Genomic DNA, 23,446 nt, shown 5'->3' with positions numbered 1-23,446 from the left:
ATCATCATTTTATGTTTTATGTCTAACTCATCATTCTTCGTATTAGCTACCTTAGCTCAAAAAATCTTTAAATAAAAAAAAAAAACCAATTTAGACTCGGCTTAAAAACATATAAAATATATGATTAACTTGATATTAGTCTCCATTAGTGGGTAGTTTCAGCATTTATTATTTGAACATATGTGTTACTTTGTCGGGATTTTACGGAAATAACATGAATAATGTCGATGTTTCTTTGCCAACATTTATAAAAACAATGATAATAATAAAAGGCGTTAATGTTGTGATTTATTCTCATCGATTGCTATATTTCATAAGAATTAAGATTATGCCGTCGCCCTTCAAAAACAAAAATTTAATGTTAAAATTATTATTTTCCGGGAAAAAATGAAGAAAAAAACATATTTTATTGAGCAAAACAAGTACCCATTTCTCCACACAAAAGAAATGTGGGATGGGAGAAAATGTTTATCATCTTCTCCACCTCATTTTTATCGGCATTTATATTTAAACACCTTGGTTACGTAGCTATATGAGATCTAATTTATGTCAATAATGTCATTTTGTATGTGTTTGTGTGAGTATTTTGGGTTCATATGAAAAACCCTTTGTTATAGTAATAAGCATGAGAAAATTTAGATTTGGAATTATTAGAGAAAATGGAATGATAAGAAAGTGAAATGTACCGGGAGTAATGGAATGCAACATTATCATTTCACGGTCATATTTGATTACTTTGTTGGAATAAAACGAGTCACTAGTTCATATTATATGATAGGTAAGAAATGACAAATGATGGAATTGAATTAGTTGACAATAATAAAAGTACCAAATTGTGCTAAATGCATATAGCTTGCAATTTTAATTACATTGTTAATATGAGTTGTTTTCTGTCACAAAAATGCATGTTCAATAAATAAATAAATAAATAATATCTATCAGATTACATGAATAATTTATATAAAATTTAATGTTGTGAAAATAAAGACACTTCAAAAAATATGTTTCCCAACCACCATCAAGGATGTTTAATGTTGATCATTTAAGAATTAAACTTCCAAAAAAGAGTTTCCCGAGTTTAAATCCAAAACACAACATTTTAAAAACCGGTTTGAATCCTTCGTTTGGATCAGGAACCGAGGAAGTAAACAGCTCAACTAAAATTGGTTTTATATCTATTCCTTGACTAGAACGAACCAGCCGGTTTTTAAAAAATCAGTTGAGCCGATTAAATTAAATAAAAACACACAAAAATGAAACATTTTCCGTAACAAACTTTGATGGTATTTTCACAACTATATAATAGACTTCTCTTAAATTGAATTAAATACTAATGGTAAATGTTATGAAGCTTTTTGAAGTGTAAATATTTTTTTTTGTATTATACATTATTTTTTTTTGATGTATATGATGTAAAGCTTTTGGTTATGTGTTTGTTTAACTATTTGGAGTGAACTGCAATATGTTTTCATGTGTATTTTTAATATTTAAACTTGTGTATGAAAAAAAAACATGAAAATTCTAAAACATTACAACTTTGTAATAGCATGTGGTTCTAAAAGAAAAAAAAAATCCCAATAATTATATCAATCATAATTCTTAGCTTTAGTTGTTAAGTGTGTTGATTAATTCTCTCATCCCGTTTGAAGAACATTATACATGCATGCTTTCAACATTTACATGATAATGTTACCTATATTAATTCTCATCTGGTTTTGACATAATCTAATCATGCATTGATTCTAAGCAAATAAAAATTGAACATCAAAACAACATCAAGCATCGATCAACAAAAGTTTTAGCAGATGGTAACATTTTTCTTGATCATATAAATTAAAATTCAAACCTAAAAGCTTCTCAAAATAAGAAAAAAGAAAAAAGTGATTATCAAATCAAACCATAAACATTTTAAAACATCCAAGATGAAAAGTCAAAAGGGGCAGAGTCAGAATTTCATTCTTCTTTGACATCATCGGATGGTCCTTGTGATGTTGGAGCCGCCATAACCTCGCCAGGTGTCGGATGATCAAACCTGCATGTCACCCCATATTTGCAAGCCCCTGTCTTCATGTAGTATGGGCAGTGTATTGCACCCTGTTCAATGATGTAGACAACAAGGGCATTTATGTCTTTTTCACACGCAAGAAATCCAATGCACAACAACTTACTTCATTTCCAATAATACACTTTTGTCATAATCATCAAATGAAGTAGGTAGTAGTATTGTATTTACTTTTTTTATAAATATGCATTATGAGGAATCTTATTATATACTCCCTCCGTCCCAATATTATTGTCCACAGACAAAAAACACACAAATTAAGAAAAGCATTAATTACCATTAACTTTATTTAATAAAATGACAGTTTTGCCCTTACTTTGCATTTAATGTTCCATTAAATGTTTAGTTTGTTAACTAATAATGAAGGGGTATTTTGGTAAAAATGTTATTTATTTTTAGAAGTTGACTATTAATTTGGGACAAACCAAAAAGAAAAGATGGACTATAATTTTGGGACGGAGGGAGTATATAACTTGATGCATTTTTCCATTAATACCACTTGTGATGGTGTGGTTATTTTTTTCTATAAAAAGTTGAGTGCAATATGAATAATAAAACAAGGAGTAAATTACACGAATGGTCCCTATGGTTTGGAGTAATTTGCACGTTTGGTCCCTAACTAATTTTTTTAACTCGGAAGGTCCCTACTGTTTGTTTTTGTTACGCGCTTGGTCCCTACTATTTATTTTTGTTACACGTTTGATCTCTATCTCACGTAAAAAGACTATTATTTAAATAGGAAAAAATAGTGATGTAGGTACGGTAAGGTGAGGGGGTGGGATTGGAGGTGTGTGCTTATTTAAATAAGTCAAAAAATCAAGGGAAAAATAGCCTTTTTAAGTAAGACAAGGACCAAACGTGTAACAAAAACAAACAATAGGGACCTTCCGAGTTAAAAAAATAAGTTAGGGACTAAACGCGCAAATTACCCTAAACCATAGGGACTATTCGTGTAATTTACTCTAAAACAAGGTATACCTCTCTCCTTGGAAGACCAGCAAGAGTAAGTTTGATGCTGAGTTGGGATTCTTTTGCTGACTGTGCATGTGCTGACCTGTCAATAGGATGATGATATTTGCATCTCTCTCCAAACATGCATATCCCAGTTTTCATATAATACTACAAGAGCAAAATTAAAAAACAAAAATAAGGGAAAAATAAAACAAAAAAATTGAATAGAAGATGAAATTATTTATATATAAATACTCACATCGCACTCCATCTGACCAGGTCTCTGAGGGTAGACTGTTGGACCCAAACCAAGCTGCAACAAAAGTTAAATAAAGAATGAAATTTGAAATACTTCCAACTAAATTTTACTATTATTTTTATTTTCATCCAATAACTTGGTTTATTCTCATTTCTTTTAAAGAGTAAATTAAAATTTTGGTCCTTGTGCTTCTGTTCTTCATTTATATAGGATTTGGTTGAATTTGGTTAGGGCTTCTCTAGGAAAGAGATGGATTGTTGTAGGGGTTTAATTATACTCCTTGACCATGAAAGACAGAAGGGATAAAGTATACAAGGGCAAAATTGTCTTAGTTGATTGAGGGACCAAAAGTGTTATGAAACCACAACATAAGGACCAAAATTGTAAAAGAATTGTGTTTTGGACCTAAACCAGAAAAAAAACAAATGATCTCTGCTTTACCGTTGTTTGAGCAAGTCGTGGGTCCACAGTTTGCATGACAGCAGAAATTGGGTTGACCATACCAAAAGTCAAATGAGCAGCAGGAGTTGACACAATGGCGCCAGCTGGATTGATTGCTGCATAAAACATACAAAACCAATTATCAAGCAAGATACATTTAATTTCCTCAAGAAACCATATTGATATTATATACTTACCATATCTCTCTGGATGATTATAGCGACAGGTGGCACCATATTTGCAACTATATATATAAAAAAAAAATAAAAAAATAAAAAAAAAAAAAATTAGGACGCATTATTCAGAAACTTAAAAGTAACAAACCAAATTTACCAACCTGCCAGTTTTCAGGTAGAAAGGACAATCCGCTTCTCCCTATTTTAGCAATCAAGAAACAAGGGGTAAAGACGTCATATTTATGCTTGTAAGAAATTTTCTGAATCATGATTGAAATGTATGCAAAGGTATTTACCGGTCTAATGGGGAGGCCTTTTGAGTTATGCAACATGGCAGGGGCAAAAGGGGTAATTGAAAGTTCCAAATTCCCATTGCCATTTGTCCCACCACCAACTATAAAAGTTTCACCATTACCATCTTCTACCTCGGTTGCTGTAATTATGATGTCCTTTGGGTGATGAAATTTGCAGGTTGAGCCAAATTTACATTTTCCAGTCTTCATATAGAACTGCTTACAAATAATAAACATGTTAAAAAAAAGAAATAGATGAGTAAAATGGGAAAAAGTCAAAGAGTCTTTACAAGTGCAGAAATTATTATTTTACCACACATGGGGGCTCAGATGGTCTCTCTGGTAATTCAGAAGTATCAATGTTTTCTAAAGCAGCCTGCAAAATGCATCAATCAATATAAATTAATATAATATGAACATGAATGCAAATCAAAATGACACACACAACTTACCAAAGGAGCAGCTTTATCTTTTGGGTGATTGAATTTGCACCTGGGGCCAAACTTGCATTTTTGAGTCTTGAGGAAATACTGCATTGCATTAAATACCAAATGGATTGCACTAAGATGCTTGTTCATATTTCAATACAGGATTGATTATCTATTCACTAAAACAGAATTAAAACTAAAAGATGGTCGAAGAAGAATACATTTTGCACAATGATAATAATCGACTATTTAAAGTAACTTAAGGTCTCATGGCATCAAAATATACTGCATAACATTGTAAATCTATCTTATGGTAACAATAACATACATGACTTTCATCAATTATTAAAGTTGTTTAGATTGCCCAACAATATATGCATATTCATTTAGGGCCAGTGTTGTTGGTTTTTACTCATTTTAATTTATTAGGTAAATCTTGCGATTTCATTGAAATCTTTCAATCACGTGATGATTATCAGTTTATCACAAATTAGGAACTTCTGGCCCTCCCCTGCCAAAGAAAGATAGAAGCATCCTTTTATAAGGATATTTCCTTGCAACTTTGAAATCATTAAATAATATTACCAGTTTCCGCTCACATGTTGAAACACTATATATATTCTTTCTCCAATTAAAAATTCCATACATGCTAACAAATCGTTGTAGGTTTATCCATCTCTAGATTCAATTAATTAGCTTGAACAATTGGATTTAAATTCCTACTTAACATACGATTATCTTCTATTTAAAAATGTAGGTTCACCCATTTGATTTATACATGTACTAGTTTTCTACGAGTAGTGCGAGTGGCGATGTGGAGGATATTAGGTTAAGAATATATACCATGAATGTACGTTGTGTAAAATAGGAAGTTGTTGGATCTAACAAAGGTTTTAAAGAAAAGAGATATAGAAATCACTTGTATTAGGAGACTAAGTTATGGTATTGTGGTCTAGGGTAGGTGATAAAAGGAGTGTGTGTGTTATGTTGTCTCCTAAGCTCAAAGACAACAATGTAAAAGTTAGAAGATACGGTGACCAAGGTAGTGATGGGAAGAGTGGTGAAGGGTTGTGCGTGCTTATGTCCCCCATAGTGCGTTATGTGAGTTTGAAAAGAGGAATTTCTAAGATGCGTTGGATGATATAGTTAGAAGCAGCATCCCGTGGGACCAACGTTTAGTCTTAGAGAGAGAGACTTCAATGGACATATAAGGAGAGAGAGAGAGAGAGAGAGAGAGAGAGAGAGAGATGCAGGGGGAGGAGGGGTAGGCTCATTTCGGGACGATGTACCAAATATTGTGGTACCATTTACACAAATTCAAAACATATTAGATAAATTTAAAACTTGCAATCAAACAAACATCAAAAATGCAAAACAGATCACATGAAATCCAACAAGCATCAAAAGTCAAAACATATTACATAAACTTAAAACTCAAACATGTAAATTAGTCCTCCCTTTGTTTTCTTCCTTGACCATTATCTTCGTCCTCCTTGAGATGTTCCATTCCATATCTTCTAGCCTTGAGCTTGATCCTTCTAAGTTTGTAGATTCGGGATCCATATCCCACTTCTTGTGTGGTCCTTTATATTCTTCAAAAGACCTTAAACTCAAACGAATATTTGAATGAACAAAAACAAGTTTGTCATTTAAAGCTCACTCGATTTCTCTTCACGTTATGAAAATAGAAATAAGTGCTCCAATTTCTTTCGGCTGAAGAGTTGCTTATAGGTTGTGGCAATACTTTTTTTGCCACTTCGGCTAACTCTGATGTTTCCATGCCATAGGTAGACCACCAATACTTTGCTTCCCTGACACCTTGTACAACTTCTTTATCAAGGTTTAATGCTTTTCTACTCGTTCCACCCGGTACTAACGTTGCAAGATAACGTGTAACATAAAATCATGGAGTTAAAGCAAATCCTAAACAACGTAATGGTATGCTCATTTTCTCACACCTTTTCAATACAATTTGTAGTACTTGAGGGAAATAAAATGCATATATACTTTCCTTCATCACATCTTGGATTTTCCCCAACATACTATCCATTTTCTCGTATATTTCTCCCATTTTTGGGCCTTCACCATCGCAAAATTTGATCAACAGATAAATTGGCTTCATGATGCGTAGAATATTTTCAGCTTCAACCTAAAAGTCATCATCTTTGATATGATCAACAATTTGTCCAATTGTTCTAATGTGTTCATCGTCATGTTTCACCTAATCACTCCACTAATTACGAGCAATTGTTGTAGCTCTACAAGCGATTAACCACTTCAACAAAATGTAGTAAGAAGTAAATCGGGTTTTTGCAACCTTCAAAAGCTCCAACTTCGAACTCTCCTTATAAATGGACAAAGCTAGTCCATGATTCAAAAAATATTTGACAATCATTTTCCCCTTTTTATATGTCCTCTAACCAAATAAACTCATTTGCAAAATCTTTAAAAATCAAGTTTAAGAAATATGTTTGTATACCTTTTCGATTTCCTTTCCCGCAGCTTTACAAACTGGCGGCATTATCCATCACAACATAGAGAAAATTAGTTGGGCCGACAGAATCAATCACTAGGCCTAGAAATTCATCAATTGCTTTACCTGTTTTCTCCACTCTAGAAAAGTCAGTTGCATACATGAACATAAAACCTCGACTGTCTACAGCAAGAACATCGAGCAATGGTTTATGTTTTATGTTTGACCACTCTCAGATACGATAGAAATACCGTGCGAATACCATGTATCTTTAAACGGTGTCAAAGTCCTCAACATCTCTCCCACATTCATCTACTCTAACACATTCATCTAGTCTAACAGCTCTTGCTTTCTCACTTAATGGCGCTTTATAACCTTCGGGTGCCTTTCTTAATGCATTTACCATTTCACAAAATTAAGGATTCCGCAAAACATTAAATGGAATCCTATTTGCACATAAAGCCCTCACAACTTTCAAATCAACTGCACTTATTATTGCAAAAGATTGCTTTATCGGTTTTTTAGAGATCAAATTTGGTTTTTTGTCAAAACAAAACTTCTTAGGGATTTAGAGACTCCAAATCTTTCAGCCTCTTTCACCTTCTTTTGCAACTTCCATAAGTGTCTCGGTCTCATTACAATGAGGCCTCTTATTTTCAGCTTTTTTCCGAGTTAAGCACCAAAAAAATGAGTATAATTCGAGTGTACGAGCTAGTGAATGTTCCATGACAATGTTTACAACCCACTTTTTTGAACCCCCTGGATTTTTACTACCACCAGCACTAATGAAAGTAACTCCATCATATAAAAGGCTTAGCATCTACAGTTTGTGTTTTTCGCTTTGGAAACGCCAATTTCAACTTTTGAAATGCGAACCCGAGCGTCTCTGGAACACATTCGTACCGCGTTTTGGTACGAGCGAATTGGTGCGTAGATCTCGCCTAACCCAGCGATTTATGTGACTATAGGCAAATATAATTGCTTGAAGGAGTTTTAAAAGTGTAGTGAAGACGATGAAAGAGATAGGCAAAAGAAAGATACATGAAGGATCAGAGGCCATATGTAAGGGAAAAGAAAGTGACAGTTATAGTTATAGCCATGACATACGAGGAGATGTATAAGATATTAGACAAAAAAAAAGGGATTTGAGTCTTTGAAGCTAGCAAAATTCAGAGAAAGATGACAAATAGACATACAAATCATTAGGTATTTTAAGGACAACATTTGTGTCTTGGAGAACGATGAGGCTATTTGATAGAAAACAAGTCATATATTAACATAGGGCAAAACTGGAGGGACCCGATTGTAATATTTATATTTTCTTATCTAGTAGTATCCTTAGGCTAGTATAAATAAATGTAGTCTTAGGAGTATGGATCAATCAATCTTTTGTATTTCGAGTCTTTTGTATTTTGAGACCCTCTCTGAATTAGGGTAGGAAGGATAATCATTTGATTAACTTCTCCAATTTGCTATTTTGTTATTTCCACTTCAAGTTCATAGTAATCAAGCATTCAATTCCCTGTTCTTCATCATAGTTAAAAGATTCCTATCAATTGGCTTCATTGCCCTTCAAACCTCTTCTTCCTGCGTGAATCATGTTGCAACCAACTAAATCTGAAATGGAAACCTATCTCCAAACCGGAATGGATATTCACGATTAGAAAAATTGAAGTTCTAACTAAACAGATGAAGAATCACACTTGATCTATTCACGCCATTAAGGATCTCATGAACGATCTCCTAAAATCCTAGAGAAGATGATATCGGGGTTCCAGAAAAACGAAGGGAAACAACACATACTTGATTCGACGATGCATCCACAGGGCACCAAAAATACAGGAGTTAACATTCCCGTCGACCCTCTTCGACCTTCAGGAGAAAGAGGCGTACCAAGTACCAGTAAAAACCAATGAGAAATTGGTGAACGGGAAGAATCTCTAATAACTAAACGAGAACATAGTGAAGGTTAACAAAATTATAATTGGGAGCTCTAGTGCATCATCATTGTTGTCAGACAACAAAGGGAAAGAACATGATGCTGACGGGATCACTACACAAGGATCACAAATGGCTTTAGCAAGACAAGTCGTCATTGCCATATCCCTCTCAGGTGGTGGTTCCAGTCATTCCAATTCTAACTCTTAATGGAGGTATAATCCCGCCATACCAACAACTAATCAGAAACGACCCAACTTCCATTTGAATCAGATTCCAATTAAAACGTTTGATACGTACATACCTGATCTCTCGCTAAAGCAATCATCAAGATTACTTTCGGATCGATCGTATGGTCAATTCGTGGGGGTGTTATTGGTATGTCCAATGTCTTAGCGATCTATTGATAGTTCAATATGCTTTAATCTACTTTGATAAACCCAGGTGTAAGATGAAACTATCGTAGTCTACTGAGATCGGCACATGGTATCTATCAGTGAAGTGAAATCAATCTACTTTGCTATATTTTATAAGGTACAATCTACTTTTTCAAGCAATGATGTTACAAAACCACTTGATATAGAAGGGTATTACGGGCATCCTAGAGAACTCTAAACGACTTGCACCTAAAAACATGATTTTCTGACATGTATGGACAGGGTTTTATAGAGAAGGGCTTCTTAAAATTGACATTAAGGGGAGTTGTTTTATCAAAGATGATGGTTATTTACTTCTTTTCAATATTTATGGGCCTCTGAGCTGCATTTGATGATACATAACAGAATAAGTTCAAGCTCTCATCCAACAAAATATTGTAGAAACGATGGGAGAATCTCGTTCTTAAAGAAAGAAGGATAATTGGTGTTGGTGATTCAAACATTGCTTCTTTTTCTATAGATGGGTGTGTGCAGGATCTGATTTTGAAAATAATACGCCCAAAAGTTAGATAAGATATTTACTAGTGGACAATGGAGGCTTTTTCTTTGATGTGATCAAAGCAAAACATCCTGAAAGAAAAGAAGCCTATACATGCTTGTCTACAAGCACGAGTGAATGTGACATATTAACACCATTCAGACAGTGGAAACTAAGAACCACACTAAGCTGCAAATGGGAAGGATGGGGAAAAAGCAAAGTTAGAAGGTTTGGATCATGCCTGTGTGTTTATGATTTTGAAAAAGATCTCCAACATCCAAGTGCATACTATTCCACCTTTATCCGCTAGATACTGTCCTCGAGTGTGGGGATGTCAACAAACTCTTGTGTCAATGATATCACAAAGGCAATCTATTGAGAAAGTTAAAGCCTATGAACAATCAGGTATTTCTTTTAATGGAGAAATCAGAGAGGATGTTAAAAGACCATTTCTTGACGGTAGAGAAATAGATTTAGTGTTGGATAAATATCTTACGGCTTCAAGTTTAACACAAACAAATGGTATTTTGGGGAGAGAAAAGTGCTCCCAGGGTTCACCAAGTGTGGCTGTTGGCAAAGAGATGCTTAACTTTGGTCTTAAATAGGAGAAAATACCGAAAAAGAATCAATCATCACAGCTCTCACTTAAGTCTTTTTTCAAACTACTTTAAAAAGTGATTTTGTTGAGGCTTGTGTAACTGAGATTTTGAAGGATTTTGAGTTTAATAAAAGTGATTTATATGATTTCGTCTGGACTTAGAGAGGCAATCCTTGGGATGAGTGAAAAGAAAAATAAAAATATTGTGTTGCCTATTACACAACACTGAGGGAATCTTGGTGTTTTACACTGGAGTCCTTCATGCATACTCAAAGGACGAATCCTCCGCATACTGGACCTACATCTTCTGTGAATCAAGGCCCATATGTCAATGTTGCAGATGGTTTGCATTGTTTTCCAACCCCTAGGCTTGAGGACAAGCCTGTTTTTATTGATAAAAAACAGGTCATATATCAACATAGGGCAAATTTGGAGGGGCCTAATTGTAATATTTATACTTTCTATTTTCCCCCTATCTAGTATTATCCCTAAGCTAGTATAAATAAGCGTAGTCTAGAAGTTTGGATCATTCAGTCTTTTGCATTTGGAGTCATAGGCATTAGCTTGGGCAGAAGGTCATAATCATTTGATTAACTTCTCTGATTTGTTATTTTGTTATTTCCATTTCAAGCTCATAGTAATCAAGCATTCAATTCCTTGTTATTCATCATAGTTTTAAGATTCCTGATCACTATTAAAAGGAAATGGGGTTAACTTTCAAGAAGTTCAACATACCGGACAATCTGGCGCTTCAGGTCTCTCCGGAAGGGCTTCACTTGTAGTCGGGACCTGCCATTTAGAGCTAAAAATCATGTGAATGTGCAAAAAAAAAAAAAAAAAAAAAAAAAAAACATGATCATATACCACACAAATATTACTTTGAACAAAAGAAAAACATATGATCAACAAAATAGTGTCAAGTACAAGTAAAAAGGTGGGTTTCAACCAACAATGATAAGCAATTAAGAAATAACAATGCAATCAAATTTAACCAAAAAGAACACAGTAAAATAAAACTGACACGTAAACGACTAAAGGGTTATGTTCAGCTTATTATTCAAGCTAAAATTATTACAAGAGTTAATGTAAAAGTTGTACAAGTTAAAGTCAAAAGTATGTGGTTATTTAGGTAGCTAACCATATTAGAAAGAGCACCTAAAAGTCCACCTATACAAGTCTTATAAAAGCTTGACAGCATGAGAATGCATAAATACTAAACAGATACCTATATAAAATATTAGACAATAATAATAATAATAATAATAATAATAATAATAATAATAATAATAACATAGCCAGTTAGTTTAGTTTCTGTAAAGGACATTAGAACCTGACCCAGATAAACCACACTACAGAGTAACCCATTATTTTATAAATAAAATCCAGTATCACTCGTTATAAAAATAACCCATTACTTTATATGTATAAATTTATACAAAGTCCTAGCTTAAATCCCAAGTTTCCCGATAAAAGTAGTAAGTACATTATAAAACTATCAGCAGATAAATATAAGATAGTAGAGTGTAAACATATGTAAGTATAAGAGCAGCATACAGCATTGAATTAAAAATATAAATACGTTGTAAACGCAAAATATAGTTTGTTTATAATTAATGTATGTATAATTAGATAGATAGATATAGTGAAAATAACGATAAAAGGTCACCTCTTTCCAATCAGGTATTCCACCCTCAGGGACCCACATAGGATGGTCAAACTTGCAGCTATCTCCAAACTTACAAGTTCTTGTAAGCATATAATGGGCACAGTCCTTTTCTCCAGGCCTCTGTGGATACACAGGCAGCAGACTGGTTGTAGCCTCGAATCTAGGCCGCTTCACTAAAGGGTTGCTAGAAAACCCAAGCGTATTATGGGCACCAAGAAGCGATTGATGATATAATGCTAGATAGATAAGTAGACATATATAAAGAAAAAAAGTTATTAAGTAAACATATGTCATATAACTTATTATATATCATTAGAAACTAGCATATACTTATATTACCAAAGAATCAAAATGCCAAGTTAATAAAATAATTTGTAATGTATGTATCTTGGTAGTGTATAATAACACAGTCAAGGTTTTGGTTTTATAAAATACAGTTGATTCATTTATAATAAAGTATTGACAGATTTTCTCAAAATTTGTCATGACTCATATGTAAAAATAAATATAAACACATATATGTGTATGTATGCATAAGGATACATGCATACTTTTATATATACATATATGGGTGTGTGTTCGTTATGTTCTGAATTTACTGTTTAATACGACAAAGAAAAATAAAAATAATTAACATTTAGTTAAAAAAAATTCCAAATTTATTTCGAAGGTTACGATAACAGGTGTGTGCGAATATAAAGGCACTGTTTGAAATTAATTTTATATGCATAGAAACAAATACATTATATCATAAATTTGATCTTCACTAGATAGGTGGAAAACGCTAAAAAGAAAATAACATAAGTAGGATATCATGATTTTATATATGTAAGATAAATACCATTAGAACCTGATTATTATCATGATTTTATAAGAGTCCAAACTACTGAAAAAGGAATAATTCATTTTGTCCTCTAGTTTTTTTTTCTTTTAGCTTTTGTTTCTAATTTTGCAAATTATGATATCTTATCCTTTTTTTGGTAAAAAAAATACCATAACTGCCACATGTATATCCCACTTCTCATATCAGACCATCAATTTGTGGTCAAGTTATAGATTAATATGATTAGATCCATTACTTTATAACTGCAAAAGTATTTAAGAATCATATACATTGAATAGATATACCCACAGTTACGCATACATCCATTAAAACTGACGCCAACTTTAAATACTACTTTAGACCAAATTTAAAATACATTATATTCTTACATAGCTCCTTTGTTTTTTTCTAAATAATACTTCTAGAAGTTACACACTTACACTTCAATATCATAAAATGTATGACATTAAGCTAAAAACGTGTCAAGGTTGGGAAAGGGTATAAGATTAGGTAGTAGGGACAGAAGAGAAATGACCATAGGTATGTGGACACGTTTAGATAATCTCGTCACCCATAGGATTCTATTATAGTACTTGACATGACACTTATCATGTTTATCCTTGTTAAACATTCAAACAGTATCTACAAGAATATATCTCATTCATCCTACCATGAAAGGGTGATTAACAATAAGTCAGCTTCTAACAGAAGATGCAACGATAACAAGAAGCTCTTTCATCCCATTTAAATGTACATTAGCAAACCCCCAAAATCAAGATAAGGTGATCAAAGTTACAAAATTGTGGAACACGATTGCAATAGAATTTTGTATTTAATTAAAAACAACAGGTTGGCATCAGTTTATGGAACTGGGGAACAGGACTAATGTTTGGGTCATATGAACTTAAACAGACGGATTTTTTCTTGTGAGCGTGTAAGAATGGTTATCGGAAGCGATGTATATAAACAGTTAAAAAGATCCATACCTTCAGTAGATGAACGCTTATAGCCTGCTAATATAGATTCGATCGAGGTTGAGGAAACCCCTGCATCAACTCCAGGCGGTCCCGGCCACAATGCTTCTCTCGCTGTCATTCTAGCGGCCGCCGAGTAACCAGTGCCGATGGTGTCCTTGTGGTTGTAGAGCATGGAAGGACCTCTGTCGCTGATAGATGAATAGCTGAACAGATTGGAAGACGATGACAGGGGATCTGAACCGAAAAACCTAGACGAACTAAGGTACGAGGGATCAGAAGGCACGTACTGCTCGGCGATGGATTTGGACGTGTAGATGCTGGACGAATTGGATCCTCCCCCATACCCGTAGGAGCTGGAACCGTACAGCTGATTCGCCATTCTAGAGGATTGAATGAACAAACCCTAGAATGCACGCACAATAATCTTGTCACTACCAAGTGCCAACCAAATTAGGACTATGTCTTAAAAAAAATAATAAATAAAATAAAATAAAATAAAATAAATCATTAGTTTTTTAACAAACTATATTAAATAGTGACTATGGTTTGGGTAAAGTAATATGTTTGGTTCGTTTGTTTTTATTTTGTGTCGGGTACTTAGTATAATATCATGTTTTGGGATGTTTTTAATTTCGAAATAACAAACCATATTAAATAGTGACTATGGTTTGGGTAAAGTAATATGTTTGGTTCGTTTGTTTTTATTTTGTGTCGGGTACTTAGTATAATATCATGTTTTGGGATGTTTTTAATTTCGAAATAACAAACCATCATTTGATCGAGTAAGGTCTAGGACTTCAAAGAAATAAAGTTTATACATGTTGATATTTGGAGTCAAATTGTATAATGGGAAAATTTATATTTTTAGACTCTTTGCATGTATTAATAGATTAAGTCCGGTATTCATTAAGTCAAAATTAATTGGATAGGATTGTGAGGCTTGTTAATACTTTTGTGTGCATATAAAAATCACTGAAAGCGAGTCTAATATGAAGAAGTTATGATTGTTTGAAATTTGATTGAAATATGTGAAACTCGTCATCACGGCGTGGTGAGTTGTGCAGCCCAAGCCCATAAATTTAGGGTTTTCACCGTTTTTAAAAGGAATGGTTTCATGTTTTAGGTCATTTTTCAGCCTTCATCACATCAAGAGCTCGTTGGAAGCAAGCATTAGCCTCCCTTTCACCACTTTCAACCTCTTATCCATTTTGTGTGATTTTGGTGATTTTTAGAATGAAGTTTCTTGCAAGATTGAGTATTGAAGCTTTGCATCGGAAGATCTTAACTTTCATCTACCTTTTGGACCTTTGTAAGTTGCAAAGATCCTCGTTTTTTTTATATTTCATCTTTGGATTTATGAGATAATGGTGTTTTAGTCCATGTATTGGTGTTTTGGTCTCTTTAATAGTTTGATCTTGGGATTTTAGATAACTCAATGAACTTATATTTATAATGGACTTCAGTTATGGCCTTTTAGTCGGTTTTATAAAGCATATATGAGCTCTCTTTACTCTATGCTTGAAAAGAAATGAATGTTGGGGCATTTTATGGACTTAAGTTAGGGTTTTAGATCTTGGCTTATTGGGGTGTCCTAATGGATAAAGTTGGAAACTTTATCCATTAAGACCTTTAGAAGAATCAGATATGAGCTTTTGAGCCTTGTTGGTTAAGAGTTAAGGCTTGATCAATTAAGTTTTTTTGGAAACTCGTCATGATGCGGTGGTGGTGTAACACATGTTCCAAGTATCATCTAAATTTTTTAAGTTTTAGGGTTTTATGCCATGACTCGACGAGTTGGGGAGCTCCAACTCGTCGAGTATAGATCATTTATGAGGACGTGGGATTTAGATCCTACTCGACGAGTCGAAAGGCCCCGACTCGACGAGTAGGAGCTATAAGGAAAAACCCTAATTTTTAAGGTTTGCACCCTATATAAAGGACTTAATCCGCCTCTTTTGGCCTCCTTACCGCTTCATTATCCATAGAAGAAACCTTAGTCGTTCTTTGTTGCTTCCTTGTGCTTGTGAGGCTAAGAGAGTGTTTTGGTGCATTTTGTTGAAGGAGTGTGAAGGTTGAGATTTGAGAAGCTTGGAACGGGAAAGAACTTGTAGATCTAGCATCTACATCGTTTGGGCTTCCATTTGAAGGTAACAAGCTGTTACCTTGATCATTCTAGCATTGGATCCCCCTTTTTCTTGGGTTTAAGGCTATTTTTAGTATATTTGTGGAACATTTCGGGTATTGGGCGTGATCTGGAGTTCTAAGTTCAAATCTGGACTCCTCTAAGTCATTAGAGTTATAAAGTTACTGAATTTATCAACCTTTGGCCCTTTCCTTTGGCTTAAACCCCTCCCTTAGCTTGGTTTTGGCATTTAAGAGCTTGCATGCACATAAAGTTTGCAACTTTATGTGGAAACCATGCCATAGGAGGCTAGATCTACAATTTAGAGCTTTGGGTAGCTTAAAAACGTATGAACACAAAAAAGGACTGAAGGGACTCGGTGAGTCCCTTAGCCAACTTGACGAGTCGGGTAGGGTTTGCACGTTTTCAAGGTTTTGAGTGATTTCAGTGAAGGATTAGGGTTTTTGGTCTTCATGAGTTTTCGGTCTTTTGGACGAGTTACTTAGGTAACTTGGCGAGTTGACGGGTTACTTAGGTAACTCGGCGAGTTACTGGATGCATTCGACGAGTTGAGGTCAACATGGACTGTTGACCTTGACTTTAAACAGGGTTGACTAGGAGGTTATTTATGGTATTTCAGGATTGTGACAAGATAATTACATGATGATTATAGGCAGTTAGGTTGGAGCAGTGCGTGGGACTTATATGATCTTATCTTGTCAGTTCAGCATTCACGAGAAGTGAGTCTCCTCACCATACCAATGGGTCGAAGGCACCAAGGCCGACCCATTTTATGATATATGGTGCACTAGCTGAAGTTATATTATGAGACATGATAGTTGGTTATGTGCTAGGAAATATGCTAGTTGTATATGTGGTATGCTTGTATGGAAAACCATGGGAGAGCCCATGACACTTGGATGTAAGACCATGTAGAGAGCCCATGGCTTTCCTACTAAAGACCATGGGAGAGCCCATGACACCCAGATGTAAGACCATGTAGAGAGCCCATGGCTTTCCTATTAAAGACCATGGGAGAGCCAATGGCACTTAGGTGTAAGACCATGTGGGGAGCCCATGGCATCCTGGAGTAAGACACCGGGGACGAGCCCACGGCATCCCTATATGTTGTATACATGGCTTATGTGGTATATGTAGCTTTTATAGTTAAATGATTATGTGTTTATTGGATTGTGTGGGGTATGCTCTGGGAAACTCACTAAGCATTAACTTATAGTTTGTTGATTGTTTCAGGTACTTCTGAGCCTAAGGGCAAGGGCAAGGTCTGATGGCGCAGCATGCACTCTCACAAGCGTTTTTCTTTTGGGACACTCTCATATTTGAAATAAAGTTTGTTTTTGGTGCATTTCTTGAAGAGGTTTGAAGAGCTAGGAGCTTGGAACGAGAAGGACCTTGTAGATCCAACCTCTACGTCATTTTGGCATCCATTTGAAGGTAAAAAGTCATTACCTTAATCATTCTCTTACTAGATCTATTCATCCAAGAGTTTAGGTCCATTCCTAGCTTATCTTTGAAGCATTTCTGACTTTGAGCATGATTTGAAGTTGTAACTTCAGATATAGACTCCTCTAGGCCCTCTTTGACATAAAGCCTCAAGCTTTATGAAGCTTTGGCCATTCTCCTTGCCCTAAACCTCTTCCTAAGGCTAGTTTTGAGTGTTTTGGCTTCTTAAAGCCTTGCATGCACGTAAAGTTAGCAATTTTACGTGATAACTACACCCTAGGAGTTTAGATCTACAATTTGGGACCTTGATTTCGTTTAAAAACGTCTGAATGAGAAAAGGACTGAAGGAACTCGATGAGTTAGGTAAGGGTTTCCCAGTTTCTGGATTTTGCATGGACTCAGTGAGTTAGTGAGATAACCCGATGAGTTGGTTAGGGGTTTTCCCAATATTTTGGATGTTGCATGGACTCGACGAGTTACTTGGTAACTCGGTGAGTTGACTGGGGTTTTCGCGGCTTTCTGAGTTCTGAAGGAACTCGACGAGTATGTAACATGCACTCGACGAGTTGGGTCAACATGAACTGTTATCCTTGACCGTTGACTTTGACTTTGACCAATGGTTGACCAAGTTTGACTTCTGAGGGTATTTTGGTAATTTGTGAATTTATAAGATTGGATCAATGGTGGTTGTAGGTATTGGTGTTTGCAGTCGTGTTTCGGGAGTTTGATCTTTTTAGTTCCATTCGACATCATGAGGTGAATTTTCCTCACCATACTCAAGGGTTGAAGGCACCAAGGTTGGCCCTTTAAATTGTTACCCTACTTTATTGTTAGTGTGATCTGTTGGATCGATATCCTAGTAGATAGGATGGTTTTATGGGTATGATCAATTAGATTGGTATCCTGGTAAATAGGATGTTGCTATGCTTAGTGATCTGTAGATCGAGTTGTCTGTCTATAAACTACTATATGATTATCTGATACATGTGTACATGATTGATTGGTGGTTGAGGCTTATCTGCTTTGTGCGAGAGCCAACAAACCAACACATTCCAACCTGATGGTTGTGGTCCGAGAGTATTCCATCCCGAGGATGATTAGACTCATAATATGTGGGCATTCTAACCCGATGGTTGTGGGCCGAGAGTATCCCATCCCGAGGATGATTGGACTCATAGTACGTGGGCCTTCCAACCCAATGGTTGTGGGCTGAGGGTATACCATCCCGAGGATGATTGGACCCGTAGTATGTTGGCATTTCAACCTGATGGTTGAGGGCCTGGGGCATTCCAACCCGATGGTTGATTGGGCCCATAGTATGCTATTATTATCTGTTTCTTATTTGTTGTGCAGGTATTTTGGGGGAACTCACTAGACTTTGGGCTTATAGTTTTGGATTTTATTTCAGGTACTTCAGATGACCGTGAGAAGGCGAAGGCGTGACCGCACACTTCCTCGTTTTATGATTGTGATTTCTGGGAAAACCTCTTATATTGATTTATTTTGAAAACAGTTTGTGAACATTATCGGTTTTGGATGATTTTGCAAACAATTTATGAACTTGGGTTGATTTTGAAAAGTTTAAAATTTTTGTGAATTTTTATGGATGTTACAAGTGGAATTTAAATTTTATATTACCAAGTTCTGTTATGTGTTTGCATACATTTGATGTTTTGGCAAGGAAAGACAATACTAAAAAGAATGGCGACTACTAACAAAATAATGGTTGTTAACAAAATATCATACCAAAATACTTGTTCATATAACATCATATCACAAATACAAAAGATCATGCCAAAATATTTATTCGCAAGAATCATATTTTTTAAAATCCATTACATTAGGCATAAAAATATAAACAACATAAATACAATTTAAGCATTATTCTTCCCATCCCTTAAAACCTTCATTTTTCTACTTGTTTTTCACCACTAGCACTTTGACCTTTGCAACTTCTTTTATTATGATCAATATTTTTGCATTATGAGCATGTCACATACTTGTATTTCCTTAACACCCTACTACCACTCACCATATCTTCCAGTTCCACAACGACATTCCTTGTTTTCTTCTTTGGTCTTCCAATAAGGACATGATGTTTGGGAGGGAGTAATGTGGTTGGGCAATGTAACTTTTCCCATATTCCTTGTAACATCCCGACTTTCAGGTATTTTCAAATTCATCTATTGGTTTTAATTATGTTATTTTTGGTTATTAGAATTGGAAGGAAGTGGCCATGGGAAGCCCTAGTGGCAAATTTGTAATTTGGATGTGGGAGGAGTATACTAAGCATACATGTGAGTACGATGGGCGTACACATATGTGCGTTGAGCGTACATATATGTACGCTGGGCATACACATGTCCGAGTGAAACCCTAGTTTTTAGGGTTTGTGGGATATTTAAGCACCTTCATAGCTCATTTACCCCACCTTTTTAGCTTCCAAGCCCTTGAGTCGTTTTTGGCAAATCCTAACCCCATAAGAGTGTATTTTGAGCTAAAAGTGTGTCGATCGTGTGCTTAAGGAATAAGGAGTTGCATCAAGGAGCTTAGAAGTTGAAGCAAGCTTGTGGATCTTGGATCATCACCCTATTCGAAAGCTCCATAAGGTAAAAAATCTTCACCTTGATGCTTTGCTTGCTTGGATCTCATTTTTGGTAGCTTTATGTGTTCTTCTTGTCCCATAAGTCCCATTTCTTTGCATGTTTGGTGTTGGACGTTTTGAGCTGTCGTTTTAGACCCTATGAAGGGTTCTAAGCCATAAAAATGAGGTCCCTTTAGCTAGTTTGGCTCCATGATTCTTGTAGAAAGGTATTAATGGATTAAGACATCACATTAAGGACTTTTGGGAAGTGAAAAGTCATAAAATTGGGAACTTTATGACCCTAGTATGCCTCTGGACCTTAGATCTGAAGCATGAGCTCAAATGTCGAAGCCATTAAGCACTTAATAAAGAAAAAGGAGTTGCGAGGGTACGCACCGCTTAGGAGGGAGTACACCCCATGTACTCGGTCAACTCTCCCGTAATTAGTCAATGCGAGGCCTGCGTACGTTGAGCGTACCTCTAGAGTACTCCCCGCGTACTCGCATAAATCAGCTAGTTTTAAGTTAACTCGGTTGGGTTGACCCGGATGGGTTAACTCAGTGGATTTATGAAGTTTGACCATATTTGACCAAGTTTGACCATGTTTGACTAAGTTTAACTTTTAAGGGTATTTTGGGTATTGTTGGGATTTTGATGGAATTGGTCACTTGGTGGTTGTAGGCGCTTGAGTTAAGAGTTGAGATTCAGAGTCGGGCCTTATCAGTTATGTGCAACTTGTGAGGTGAGTTTTCCTCACTGTTCTTGTGGGTTAAAGGCACCAATGTCGACCCATTGGATTGATACCCTGTTATGCATGCTATTTGTGCTGTTATGATCTGTTATGTCAGTATTTTGGTAGATAAGATGTTGTTATGCTTAGTGATCTGTAGATCTGTTTGACTGACTGTAAACTGTTATATGATTATCTATTATATGTACACATGTTTGGTCGGTGGCTGAGTTCACTGCTTTATACGTAAGCCAACAGGCCGGGGCATTCCAAACCGATGGTCGAGGGTCCATGGTATTCCATCCCGATGATGATTGGACCCATAGTATGTTGGCATTCCAACCTGATAGTTGAGGGGCCTGGGGTATTCTAACTCGATGGTTGATTGGACCCATAGTATGTTGGCATTCCAACCCGATGGTTGAGGGGCCTGGGGCATTCCAACTCGATGGTTGATTGGACCCATAGTATGCTGTTATTTGTTGTGTTGGTACTTTGGAGGAACTCGCTAAGCTTTAGGCTTACAGTTTTGGGTTATGTTTCAGGCACCTCAGATGATTGTGGGAAGGCAAAGGCTTGATCGTGCACCTCCTCATGTTGTGTTTTGTGATTTTGGGAAAACTCTGATGTTAAACATATTTTGAAAACTACAATGTAAACAATTATGATTTTTGGTTGGTTTGAATTTTTTTAATGTTTATGAAATTTTATGGATGTTACATTCCTCTTCCATTGATAGGTTTAATATTGAAATACTACATCTCCTTCCATGTTTTTAACCTGTAAGTACCCATGATTAAGGCATGTCAACATCTTTTTTTTTCTTATGTCCCAAATTGCAATAAGTGAATATTTGACACACAAAACCAACTAGCTTTAATCCTACTTTTTAAATATAAATTTGACACAAAAAGGCAGTGAACCTATCAATTGTGGTGTAGCTAAATAAGTAGGGTATCGAACTCAGGAACGACAAATTAAATTAATTACTAGAATTATCTAAAAAGCAAATAATAAAGGAAGGATTTTCTCTAGTTTTACAAGACTAGAAACTTAAATAAACTAACTAACATGCAATTTAACTAACTAACAACTAAAACAAGTAAATACCACCAAATTCAATAGTTAAAAGGACTTCTGTTTAGGTTCGAATCATTTGTTCTCATGGATGATTTTATGGTAAATGTATCAGATTAATTCTTCATTGGTTTCCGACTAAAGTGATTAGATTCACATTCGCTATAGTTAATCCTTAGAAAACATATCAATTCAAGCAATGACCAGTTGTCTAAATTAATGAATTTCCTAGGTTGTTGATTCGGGTTAAGTAAGACTTGTAATTAGCTAATCAAATTGGTGATTCAATTAGCCTCTTGTTGATGGTGTATCACACAAACTCACACATTAACTTACCTATCTTCTAGTTAATTCTAGTTTCACATTCGTTATTCCTAAACATATAACTATGTGGTCACATAAATCATATGAAATTAATAACTAAGAGATGTTCATACAACTTAATTACTGATTTATTAACAGAGAATAGTTGTTATTAACATATGAGGTTCTTTAACAAGCCTAACAAAACAATATCACCAATTAAAATTAACCCTAACCATAAAATCAAACCATGTTTACAAATTCATTTACCCTAAACAGAAGTTATGAGTTTTTAGCTCATGATTACAGTACAAGTAGATGCAAAAACGAATTTAAATAGTTCCAACATGATTCAAGCAAAAGATTTAATAAGAATAAACTAAATTTGCCTTAATTCTCTTCGAAATTGAACTTAAGGTTGATTCCTTGGCTTCTCCCGGTCTAGCAGCACCTTTAATCGCAAGTTCAGCCTCATAGGGTTCCATAGAAGTCCCCATCTCGATCCCAAAGTCCTTATTTATAATTTTCTAGAAACAGAGGTGACTCGTCGAGTCAAGGTCCCAACTCGTCAAGTCCCTCATTAAAAATCCATGTACGACAAGGACTTCTAGAGCTTCGCGAATCTTCAACCTGACTCGTCAAGTCAGCGGTTGACTCGCTGAGTCCTTCTTGTTTTTTGGCATTGTTTCTTATTTGTTTCAACTCCCAAACTTCCAACTGCTTCCTTTTGCTTCCGAGCTTCTCTTTTGGACTGAAAATACAATTCAAACAATATTAAGTATCCTTTGTTCATAATATGTAAATAATTAGCTAACAAATAATAAAAATCTATAATAAATATATAGCTCAATATGCACATATCAAAATACCCCACACTTGACTTTTGCTTGCCCCCAAGCAAAACTGAATCTTAGCATACTAATATCATATAAGATAATTCCAATCGAACCCAGCCATTATGCCAAGACCGCAATGCATGCATTTGTGTTTAAAAATTTTCCTAAGGACCCCCCTAATTCTAAATACTCATAATCCTCATAAACACTCACCCACTTCTTTCAAACAATGCTCATTTTATGCATCCCTCCGAATCCATCCGCAGAAGACCTTCTAACCTCAAGGTATTTTTGGTTGAGCAACCCAAGCATACATAATCTAGAAAATTA

General features: G+C 35.3%; 1 protein-coding gene across 2 annotated transcripts; it reads right to left on the bottom strand.

Annotated features, from left to right (window-relative positions):
• Positions 1 to 1,796: 1,796 nt before the first annotated feature.
• Positions 1,797 to 14,443, bottom strand: LOC111884957 (zinc finger CCCH domain-containing protein 37). 2 transcript variants are annotated; one of them, XM_023881262.3, is made up of 13 exons: positions 14,288 to 14,443; positions 14,010 to 14,203; positions 12,201 to 12,436; positions 11,270 to 11,323; positions 4,635 to 4,712; positions 4,496 to 4,558; positions 4,186 to 4,398; positions 4,051 to 4,088; positions 3,911 to 3,957; positions 3,714 to 3,829; positions 3,273 to 3,326; positions 3,041 to 3,181; positions 1,797 to 2,094 (listed from the first exon to the last, which is right to left on the bottom strand). In XM_023881262.3, the coding sequence occupies exons 1-13, from the start codon at positions 14,377 to 14,379 to the stop codon at positions 1,954 to 1,956; spliced, it is 1,467 nt and encodes a 488-aa protein (XP_023737030.1). In that variant the 5' UTR covers positions 14,380 to 14,443; the 3' UTR covers positions 1,797 to 1,953. The 2 variants fall into 2 exon arrangements, with proteins under 2 accessions (XP_023737030.1, XP_023737029.1); XM_023881261.3 differs by having other exon boundaries at positions 14,010 to 14,442.
• Between the last annotated feature and the right edge of the window lie 9,003 nt (positions 14,444 to 23,446).

The sequence above is a fragment of the Lactuca sativa genome, chromosome 7 (genome assembly GCF_002870075.4).
Source record: "Lactuca sativa cultivar Salinas chromosome 7, Lsat_Salinas_v11, whole genome shotgun sequence".
Classification (NCBI taxonomy): domain Eukaryota; kingdom Viridiplantae; phylum Streptophyta; class Magnoliopsida; order Asterales; family Asteraceae; genus Lactuca; species Lactuca sativa.
This window is presented reverse-complemented; position numbering and strand designations above follow the sequence as displayed.